This window comes from Sprattus sprattus (assembly GCF_963457725.1).
Source record: "Sprattus sprattus genome assembly, chromosome: 10".
NCBI lineage: Eukaryota > Metazoa > Chordata > Actinopteri > Clupeiformes > Clupeidae > Sprattus > Sprattus sprattus.
Window position 1 is genome coordinate 19054199 of NC_137908.1, and position 11606 is coordinate 19065804.

An 11606-nucleotide genomic window follows, 5' to 3' on the forward strand; every position below is an offset into this window, starting at 1 on the left:
TTCATGATTCATAAAATGCTGATTTCTTATAAAATGTGAATTTTGTCAATATTAACCTTTGCATTAATGCAGTGTTTCATCACAGTACAATCATATCATTAAGTTACAGCACATTTAAGGGTGCAGTTACACTTTAAATAAATAACAGAATTTTTGTGTAAATATACCTGAAAGAATAAATATATCTGAGAGAATAGAAATGGTGTGCAATGACCGCCTCCAGTACAAATAGCACTAGTTTGATTCACTCATAGGACACATAAATAATCAAATACAAAAATAGCTGAGATTTCTTAGTATTTTATTCAATGAGAGAACAGACTGTCTGGACCATTCACAAGCGCATCATATTGTATGAGGGCTTGTTCATTAGCAGTACATTCACTCTGCTTCCTTGCCCTGTGGAGCAATTGAGGAGAAACAGGGGGAGTAAATAAAAATCCATTTCATTTCAATTCAATTTTATTATATAGCGCCAATAACAATTGAAATTGTCACTAGGTGCTTTACAGATCCCAGAGCCTGAATCCCCTAGAGCAAGGACTTATAAACGATGTCAAGAGAACTATTTATTAATATGTTACCGGAAATATGTAAACTTACCTTGCCAAATTCACGGCTCTTGGTCCTGAGCTTGTTGACCTGGGACTCGGCGATGTCAGCACGTTCCTGTGCCTCCTCAAACTCATGCTGTGCCTTCCTGTGTCTGGACAGGTGAGTGTTGGCTTGTTCCTCCTGTGGGAAGAGGCAATAGAAAGGAGAGAAAATATTTTTTTCGGACCAAGCCCTTTTTTGGTGAAAAGGTAGACAGAGGCTTCTTGGTACAAAGTATTTGATTTGCCTAATTGTTTTTACAATGTGAGTGAATTTACAGCCAACCAACATTATTGGTAATCGTAATAGGAGTGCATGTATGTCAAATGATTGCTTAAATAAAATGAGTGTGTGTCATGGAATGTCCATTTGGAATACACTCACAGCATCCTCAGCCTGTCTTTTGTAGGCCTTAACTTTCAGCTGAAGTTTATCTACCAGGTCCTGAAGCCTGATAATATTCTTCTTGTCTTCTTCAGTCTGTGAAAAAAAGTTTTTTTGCTTCAAAATTCTATTAAGCCTACCACTTTATGTCAAATTCTTGTATTGGAAATGATTGTACAGAATTATACTGAACCTGATATGTGAACTCTTTCACTCTCCTCTCATATTTGCGGACACCTTTCACAGCATCAGCTCCACGTCTCTGTTCAGCCTCAAACTCAGCTTCCAGCTCACGCACCTTTAACATAATTGGACAACCATGAGTTAATATACTAAAACTAAAACATACTGCTGCCAGTATAATCTTTCTTGGTACACATTGCCAGCTATCGTTAAGAACACTGTGCAGGTTTTCATAGATTTTAAAGCTGCGTCTCAGTCGGTAGCCAGTGTTAGCCACCTCAAATTCATTTGAAGGTGAGATAAACACAGCTGCCCTTCCCAGTAGCCACTTAGGCTCTACACTTTGTGCTTAGACTCTAGGTCACATGTGTCAAACTCAAGGCCCAACAAGCCCGAAAAAGTTCCATTGATTTGAATGAGCAACGGTGACGTTTTATTTGGTTTGCCTAATTTTCCCTCAGGATTAATAAAGTATCCATCTATTTATCTATCAGAGCTTGTCTGACGCGGCCACTGGTATGTCGAACGCACCACAAATGCGCTGTCCACAATGCACTGTCCTCGCGTTGGTAGCATACGTCAATTTAGGGAGCGCTTGCCCCACTGTCCGGCCCTCGATTTACACCCATTTTTTTTATTTGGGCCCTCTGTGTATTTGAGTTTGACACCCCTGCTCTAGGTGAACAGCTTTCACAGTATTTTCTTTGGCAGTTAAATTGCTGAAATTCAACAAATAATAAGCTTACTATTTTACACTAGGTCGTATTATGAAAATTTAAGGTCAAAAGGCCAAGATTTAACCTCATGAATGTATATATATTTGAAATTGACTTTTGGCTTATTCAAACGACTTTCAGTAGGCTCCTTGTTGTGAGCAACTTACCCTTGACTCTAGTTTTTGGATCTGTTTCTTTCCACCCTTCAGGGCCAAGCTCTCAGCCTCATCCAGGCGGTGTTGCAGATCCTTGACGGTGCCCTCCAGGTTCTTCTTCATCCTCTCCAGGTGAGCACTGGTGTCCTGCTCCTTCTTCAGTTCCTCAGCCATCATTGCAGCCTGAATTTGTTTTTTTTACATAGGTCAGTACATTCTTTTGTCAGGGTTTGTCGAAATGTCAAAATGAATTTATATGGTACATTCAGCCATGACCCATAATAATAGGAAAAACTATGCAAAATGGACTCACATCAGTGATGGCTTTCTTGGCCTTATCCTCTGCATTTCTGGCCTCTTGGACTGCATCTTCCACCTCACCTTGAATTTGAATTAGATCAGCCTCCAGCTTTTTCTTGGTATTGATGAGACTAATGTTCTATTTAAAGAAAAGAAAGAGGTATCACTATAACGTACTGCAATACAATTATGGTATATGTATATCAACATTATAATATATTTTATATAAAATAAATAATAAACTATATATTGTTATTCAATGTGTCCTGGGATTTTCTCACTTGCGAGTGCAGCAGTGTTACACGCTCGCTGGCATCCACCAGCTCCTGCTCGGCCACTTTGCGGCCTCTCTCTGTCTGCTCCAGGGCAGCTCTCAGCTCCTCAATCTCAGCTAGCATTAGGGCGTTCCTGCGCTCCACCATGGCAACCTGCTCCTTCATGTCCTCTTGTCCTCTGAGGGCTTCATCCAGGTGCAGTTGGGCATCCTTCAGATTGCAATTAGTGTTCATTTTTTATAATTAAATAACTGGAAAGAAAAAAATATGAATAATACATTTTAATACCTTGAGCTGTCCTTGGAAATTCCTCAGCTGTTTCTGGGCCTCAGATGCCTGACGATTGGCATGGCTAAGCTGAATCTCCATTTCATTGAGGTCTCCCTCCATCTTCTTCTTGATTCTCAGGGCATCATTCCTGCTCCTGATTTCAGAGTCTAGAGTGCTCTGCATGGTGTCAATCACCCTCTGGCTGTTCCTCTTGATCTGTTCCATCTCCTCATCCTTCTCAGACAGTTTGCGTTCAATCTCACCTTTAACCTGTGTGAGCTCTAACTGGACACGAATAATCTTGGATTCCTCATGCTCAAGAGTTGCCTGAGTTAAAAAAAAAAATCAGAATCATGGTTTACATAATAGATTCAGTTAGTAGAACCTGTCTTCCCCAAAATATTAACATCTTTCAAACACTAAACTGAGGTTTTTATCCTCAGACCACAGCGCTCTCACCTCTGCCTCCTCAAGGGCAGTCTGGATTTCTGCTTTTTCTGCTTCTACTGTCTTCTTTCCTTTTTCCAGCTCATGGATGGTTTTACCAGTCTCACCCAGTTGCTCAGTCAAGTCGGATATTTCCTCTGTGAGATATTCATATATTTGTATTTTTATTTTAAGAAATACATGGTATCTCCAGTAATTTTTACCTAATGGTTATACCTAATACTTTGCAGATGCAACATCTACATTTTAAAATTAACATCTTCAATTCTTGTTAATATTGATTGTTTGTGTTCAAACATGCTTACCCTGCAGGTTCTTGTTCTCCCTCTTCAGGGTCTCCAGATGATCCAGAGCCTCTTCATAGGAGTTCTTCATCTTGAAGATCTCAGTGCTGAGAGAGCGAGCCTCTTTCTGAGCACCTTCCAGCTCGGCCTGGGCCTCCTCATACTTCTGCTTCCATTCTGCCAGGACCTTATTGTGTAATGAGTATTTAATGAGCCTACTTCATATTTTCGCTTTGAGTTTAAGACATTTAATGAATTCATATTTGTACATAAATAATAATTCACTTTTTCAAAATCTACATAAAAACTATACAAACTTGGCTATAGGATCACATATTATCCAATGCTTAAAAGGTTTTTTACCTTGTCAAAGTTCCTCTGTTTCTTATCAAGGTTGGCAGCCAGTGAATTTGCCCTCTCAACATCAATCATGAGGTCCTCCACTTCACCCTGGAGTCTCTGCTTAGTCTTCTCCAGAGAGGCACACTTGGAGTTCGTAGCCTCAATACACTCCTCAGCATCTTGGAGACGCTGGACAAGCTTTTTCCTAAAATGAATTAATAATTGACAGAAATTAAAGTTAAATTGGGATTTTAACATCCTTTTAGAATGGCTTAACATGAAAGTTATGGCAGTTATGCTAAAATCATGTCTTACTTGGCCTCTTCCAGCTCCTCAGTGCGTTGGATGGCATCAGTTTCATACTTGGCCCTCCACTGAGCCACCTCACAGTTGGCCTTGGACATTCCACGCTGTAATTCAGCCTTGGCCTCCTGCTCCTCCTCAAACTGCTCTCTGAGCAGGTCACAGTCATGACGAGCTGATTGGACAGCATGAGCCAGGGCATTCTTGGCCTTTAGAAAATATTTTGAAAATATGAATCTCCCAAAGGTCATTGTTAGGAAGCGGTCAATATATTTAACAGTTAGCTTAAATTACTTTGACTTCCTCCTCCATTTGCCTCTTCAGCTCCTCAATCTGCTGAGTGTAACCTTGCTTGCTTCTGGTGAGCTGAGTAACAAGTGCCTCTTTCTCCTCAAGCTGGCGGCCCATCTCACCTAATACATTGTATTGACAGAAATAACAAAGAAAATACAAATTACTCTCATTCTGCATTTGAAACAGCAGCAATAATCTTTTTATATACATTTACATACCATTTTCGGTTTGAAGTCTGGCTTTTTGTACACTGAAGTCATTCAAGTGACGAATGTGTTCTTCATTCTTGGTTTTGAATTCACTGACCTGGTCATCTAAAGTTCTGCACATCTTCTCAAGGTTTGCCTGTCAAAGAAGTTATTTTGTTAACCTCCTTCATTTGATTGTCATTATTGACATGATATAACCATTTCAACTTTAAATGTTTAGACCTTCACAGTCAATTACCTTTGACTTAGCAACAGACTCCATATTGCTGGCTAGGTCATCAATCTCCATTTTGTATTCACTCTTCTCCTTTTCCAGCTTCTGCTTGACACGCTGGAGGTTGTCAATCTGCTCACCCAGTTCAGCTACACTATCGGCCTGCTTCTTGCGGAGAGCGGCAGCAGTAGCTTCATGCTGCAGGGTGGATTCTTCAAGATCACGACGAAGCCTCTGGAACTCTGCCTCACGCTTCTTGTTCATCTCAATCTGAGCACTAGTGGCCCCTCCAGCCTCCTCAAGCCTCTCACTGATCTCCTCAAGTTCCCTGGAGAGATCAGATCTCTGCTTCTCAGTCTTGGCCCGAGCAGCACGATCAGCCTCGATTTCTTCCTCCAGTTCTTCAATGCGAGCCTAAAAGACAGGATTTTGTAATGCTGAATATTTCATGCAAATTAATACATCCAGATAAATACCAACATTCAGACTTAATGTAGCACCTGGAGTTCCTTAATCTTCTTCTGAAGCTGTGTTCCCAGTGCCAGTTCATCTTCAATCTTGCTGAGAAGTTGGCTTGTTTCAAAGTCTTTCCTATTTGAACAATACCATAGTTGTCATGTATCAAATATCTTGTATCTAGTTGCATTTAATTGCATCAATTATAATCCTTATTATTAAGAGGGCTTTAAACAGTGTCTTACTTCTTTAGCTTTTCTTCTGTCTGCTGCTTGTCATTCTCCAGATCCATTATGGATTCCTGGGTCAGTTTCAGGTCACCCTCTAGCTTTCTCTTGGCTCTTTCGAGATCCATGCGGAGTTTCTTCTCCTGCTCCAGCGATCCTTCCAGCTAGGTGTTAATAACAAAAAACAATGAAGTCAATAATCATATTTATTCTAATACTTCATAGAGGATCTTTTTTTGCTGTACTCACATCATCCACTTGTTGTTCAAGTTTGGCCTTTGCTTTGGTCAGAGTATTGACTTTGTCTTCCTCTGCTTGGAGATCATCCAGAGTCTGCTGGTGTGCCTCTTGGAGGGCTTTCTTCTCCTTGGTTAATTTAGCAATGATTTCATCTTGGGATGCCATTTCCTCTGTAAGGTTTTTAACCTGTGAAAAAGTTTACCAAAACTTAATGAGAACTAGATTTAGACACAACAGTGCTATTTAATGAAACTTAATTTATGGTGTGAATGAAATGTAAACCTTGTTTTCTGTAGCATGTTTCTCCTTCTCCACTTTGGCCAGAGTGAGCTCCAAGTCATCAATGTCCTTCTTCAGTTCAGAGCACTCATCCTCCAGTTTTCTCTTCTTGGCAGTCAGCTCAGCGTTGATCTCTTCCTCATCCTCCAGCCTCTCAGACGTCTCTTTGAGTTTGGCCTCCATCTGGATTTTGCTCTTAATGAGACCCTCACATCTCTCCTCAGCATCTGAGAGGCCCTCCGTTTCCTATAGTAAAATAAGCAGAAGAAATATGTAGATGACAAATATAATCTTAATCTCAAAAGACTAAACCCTTTTCACTGTAATTTATGAAATCTTGACTCACAGATGCCACTTGCAATTGCAGGTCATTTTTCTCTTGTAGTATAGAGACCATCTTCTCCTCAAGTTCCTTCTTCTTGGCCAGGGCTTTTGCAAGGTCCGATTTCATTTTCTCAAAGTTCTCCTTCATTGCTGCCATTTCCTTCTCAGTTTCAGCACTCTTCAGAAGAGGCTTGATCTTGAAGAACAGCTTCATCCATGCCCAGTGTTTCACATTCATGAATGAGCGGATGTTGTACTGTATACTAAAGATGGCCTCTCTATAAAGATACAAATTAAGTATTATAGTTTTTATTCAACATGAAATCAGCTTGAGTGGTTTCAGCTTTTGTGATGACTATAGTCATCCTAATTTTATATCTTGTTACCTCCTTTCCATCATCTTAACAAACTCCTTCCTCATAAGGAAGGCACGACAGAGAGCCTGAGTCATTGTGACCAGAGATGCCAGCTTCTCATCTCGCATCTCCTCAAGGGTACCCAGCAGACCAGCTTTGAAGAACACCTATGGACAAAGGATCTTTACATACTTCAAAATACTTCAAAGGAAGTCAAGACGTGGGCCATTTGGGACAGAGTTCTAAATCCTTTACCTTGGTGTGCCCAAACTTGTACTGAGTGCGATCTATATCTATGGAACCCAAGAGTTTCTCTGAGGCCTTCTTGTTGTCGATGAATTGTCCATCTGGGATGACACTGGCATTCAATACTTTGTATCTAAATCACATGTTATGAAGGAATAAGAAAATAAGGTCAAGTATGTGAGATAAAAATAGGGAAACAATAAACATATTCTGCTTCAAATGTAAATAACTGTAGCAACAGGTGGTTTATTTTAAAGTAAGATGTATATCTTAAAATGTACCTCTGCTTGAAGTCAGCATAAATGATTCTGCTGGGGAAGCCCTTTCTGCAGATTCGGATACCCTCCAGCACACCGTTACACCTCAGCTGGTGGATGACCAAGAAATTCTCCATCAGACCTAAAATTGGAAAATGTTAATTGGAAAATGCTGTCCGTTGATTACTTGTATTACAAAACTGGCGACAGCTGGAATGTGAACAGTAATGTGTTTAAACTGCACAGCCAACTAGTCAGTAAATACAGTGACTCAAACCTGGAGTCTTTGACTCATTGGGAATCAGACAGCGTACAAAATGAGGGTGGGTGCTCCTCAGGTTGGTCATCAGCTTGCCCAGGTTCTCCTGCAGAGGTAAAGGATTTTAAGTAGGCTACTCAGTTCTAAGTACAAGGTCCTATAATCAGTCTTCAGCCATTCAAAAGTAAAATAATCAAATTTAAATCTTCAACATACCCTAAACAGAGCAGACACAGTCTGGAAGGAACCACCCTTCTTCTTGCCTGCTTTCTTGCCCGCACCACCCTCACCACCTGTTTATTACCATTAGAACAAAATCATGCAACATCTACTTACTTAACCATTACAGGTTGCAGGTTGCAGTTTGCATTGCAACAAGTGACACAAAATGAAAATCCAACTGTAAACAATCAGATAAATCATATCCTCCTGTTTACTAGACATTAACACTAACAGAATGCTACCTGCACTGAGTGGCTCTCAAGAAAGACACTGTGTGTCCCATAGAAACTGTGGCTACCCAACATATATGACTCAAAGTCAGAAGTAAACTGAGCCCTGCTGTAAATCATGTTCAAAATTATCTGTACCTTCAGCATTATGAGATGCATACAAAAGTGCCAACAGTTTGACTGAAGACTTCTGGTACAGCTGCACAACAGAGTCATTCAGTGGGTCCTTGTTCTTGTCCAGCCATCCATTGATGTTGTAGTCCACAGTGCCAGCGTAGTGCACCAGGGAGAAGTGGGCCTCTGGTTTACCCTTTACTGGTTTTGGTTTCTCAAAGCACTTGGTTTTACCAAGATGCTGATCATATAGCTTGTTCTTGAAGGTGGTGTCTGAGGCCTTGGGGAACATACACTCCTCTTCAAGGATGGAGAAGATGCCCATTGGCTGTTAAACAAAGCAGATTTTAAAGTTTTTCAGTGCACTTGTCTTATACAGTCTATGGTCTTGTGACAAGGCATGTACTGTAACTCAGCTTTCTCAGTTCTGTGTCTCAGCTTTGTGTCTTATAGCTTAACTCAGATTTCCAGACAGTGTAGTTGGTAGACAAAGAAAATGTTATGCACGCTTTATTTTCTCACTAGATGTCTGGCAACATTACCTTCTCAATAAGCTCAATGCAGGCAGCTAAATCCATGCCAAAGTCAATGAACTCCCAATCAATTCCTTCTTTTTTGTATTCCTCTTGCTCCAGCACAAACATGTGGTGATTGAAGAACTGTTGCAGTTTCTCATTGGTGAAGTTGATGCACAGCTGTTCCAAGCTGTTGAACTGGTGTTAAAATAGGCAAACACACAGACAAGCTTAGCAACAAACTAATATCAATAGGCGGAATTAATCATATCATTATGAATAGACATTCACTCACATCAAAGATCTCAAATCCAGCGATGTCCAACACACCAATGAAGAACTGTCTGGGCTGCTTTGTGTCCAGCATCTCATTAATGCGGACGACCATCCACAAGAACATCTTCTCATATATTGACTTGCACAGAGCCATAACAGAATTGTTGACCTGGTCAGAAGTAAATGACATTATGAGTACATAATAGGGCAAAAACATTATACACAATATATCATGTGTTGTGTTTTGCTAAGCTACTAACCTGTGACACAGTTTGGCCTTTGGTCACAAACTCATTTCCGACCTTCACTCTGGGGTAGCACAGAGCCTTCAGCATGTCAGCAGAGTTCAGGCCCAAGAGGTAGGCGATTTTATCAGCCTCTAAATGGAGTATATTTCAGGATACATTTAACATGCTTTTGGCCTTCATCTGTCATATTAACATGCTGTATATATTTACATTTTAAATACACTTGAAATTAACATTTTCCTCACCCTGATTGCCGTCAGGCTCAGCCTGCTCCTCTCTCTGCTTCTGCTTAAACTTCATGGTCCCATGATGCATCACAGCACCGGTAAGCTTGAAGATGCCCATTTTCTCCTCAGCCGTGAAACCCAAAATATCTATAGCAGTCTGACAGGACGAAATAGTGTATGGGTTGATTAGATACATATTAACTTTGCTTAAATTGCAAGTAACTGTGTTTGGTGTCTTACATCTGTAGCAATAAACTCCTCAACATCGTCGATACTCTTGACAGTGATTTCACCTTGACTGATCATAGGGAAATCATATGGGTTGGTGGTGATTAGAAGGGCGTCTGAAAACAGAAAGAGGAAAAATATCATAAAAAATATAAAAGAGACTTACATAGACCAGTATTATTTACATTTTATCAGTTACGTGTCCCAGCTTTATTACCAATCAGCTCAGGCTTGTGTCCAGTCTGAAGCTGGTAGAAGATGTGGTAGCTCCTCTCAGCTGACAGCTGGAATGTCACTCTTGACTTCTCCAGCAGATCTGTAATGTGTCATTTTCAATGGGATGTTATTATTTTGTTTCTAAATAGAGGTTGGATGAATGACCACTCACAAGTGAAGAATGACCACTCACAAGTCTCTATGTCAGCAGAAGCCAGTTTGCCAGTTGTGCTAAAATGGATTCTGATGAATTTACCCTAAATTATTTGTGACAGAAAAAAAGATGAACTGCAAATATTCAAATATTAATTACTATTCACTTCACCATTAATTCATTTTAAATACTTACAAATCGGGAGGAGTTGTCATTCCTCACAGTCTTGGCATTACCATAGGCCTCCAGTAGAGGGTTGGCTGCAATGATCTGATCCTCCAGTGACCCCTAGAGAAGATGTGAGGCCATTTAGCTATTTAGGGGCTGTTGACCTGACTCCCAATAACTGTATATTAACATTTACAGTTACTCACTTGGCATACTTACAAATGAGGAACAACACTCAAGCACCAGCACAGTAGGAGATCTTGCAGTAAGCAGTACGTACTAAATCTACTCAATAAGACAAAGTGCAAGGAGATCAGAATATACGATGTTTCTCCTACCCACCTTCATTTTGCTAGCGCTTTGCTCAGATTTCTTTCCTCCAGACACTGCAATTGTCGCAAAGTACTGGATGACACGCTTGGTGTTCACAGTCTTCCCAGCACCAGATTCTCCGCTGGGGATAAAAAAATGAAAGGAGTATTACTGCATGTGCTTCTTGTAGCTGAAAGGTAAATTATCATTGTTATTATGTAATGTTGAAGATGACCTACGTGATCAGGATAGACTGATTTTCACGATCTGGAAAAGAAAAGAGCCAACTCTTTTAGTGATCATTCAGACAAATGAGGCTGTCCAGAATATCAGAGCTTCTCACATCACATGCACATCACACCTCTGCAATATGCTCCTGAAGTACTTTTACCATTCCTCTTACCTTGGAGCATGAACTGATAGGCGTTATCAGAGATGGAGAAGATGTGGGGTGGAGCTTCAATTCTCTTCTTGCCCCTGTATGCGTTGACAACCGAAGCATCGTACACTGGGAGCCACTTGTAGGGGTTCACAGTGACACAGAACAGCCCAGAGTAGGTCTGTGAGGCAGAACATGTTTTAGTGTCATACACAAGTTATTTATTTATTTTACAGATAATCCAAATTGTATTTTACATACATAAATCATCCATGCTGCATAACGCTCTTTGAGGTTATACAGCACAGTTGGCTCATTGAGGTGGGTCATCATGGCCATGTCCTCAATTTTGTCATATTTTGGAGGATTCATGGGGTGTATATCATCCTCTTTGACGGTGAGCACCTGTGAAAATATGAATTACAAAATTACAACCACAGGCGTGAGCTGATATTTCAGACGTGCACACTCAGTAGTCTGAGTAGTGTCTAAGATTACTCACTTTCTCACACAGAGTTTTGACAGTGACTTTGCCACCCTCTCTGCTCTGGAGAACCCCTTTAAGGTACATCTCATCTTTTTCTACCACAAAGTAAGATGTTTTGGCATCAAATGGTCGGGTCTGGGCCTCAATGCGCTCCCTCTCAGGTTTCCGGAGGTAAATGGCCGCTGGGCCGAAGCACTCCATCTCTGCGTCCCCCAT

At 40.7% G+C, this 11606-nt stretch overlaps 1 protein-coding gene across 1 annotated transcript; it reads right to left on the reverse strand.

Moving 5' to 3' along the window:
- Positions 1-381: 381 nt before the first annotated feature.
- On the reverse strand, positions 382-11606 carry myhb (myosin, heavy chain b; the record flags this gene model as incomplete). The annotated part of the gene is made up of 39 exons (XM_080846267.1): positions 382-399; positions 604-735; positions 979-1074; positions 1172-1276; positions 2045-2215; positions 2346-2471; positions 2614-2817; positions 2896-3204; positions 3337-3461; positions 3630-3795; positions 3972-4155; positions 4266-4462; positions 4548-4666; positions 4766-4892; positions 4995-5384; positions 5471-5561; positions 5672-5817; positions 5903-6079; positions 6176-6418; positions 6519-6774; positions 6883-7019; positions 7108-7231; positions 7380-7497; positions 7633-7720; positions 7831-7907; positions 8205-8508; positions 8723-8893; positions 8991-9140; positions 9232-9350; positions 9465-9603; positions 9687-9790; positions 9892-9990; positions 10084-10147; positions 10240-10332; positions 10555-10666; positions 10764-10791; positions 10928-11084; positions 11165-11308; positions 11406-11606. The coding sequence occupies 39 exons, from the start codon at positions 11604-11606 to the stop codon at positions 382-384; spliced, it is 5811 nt and encodes a 1936-aa protein (XP_080702393.1).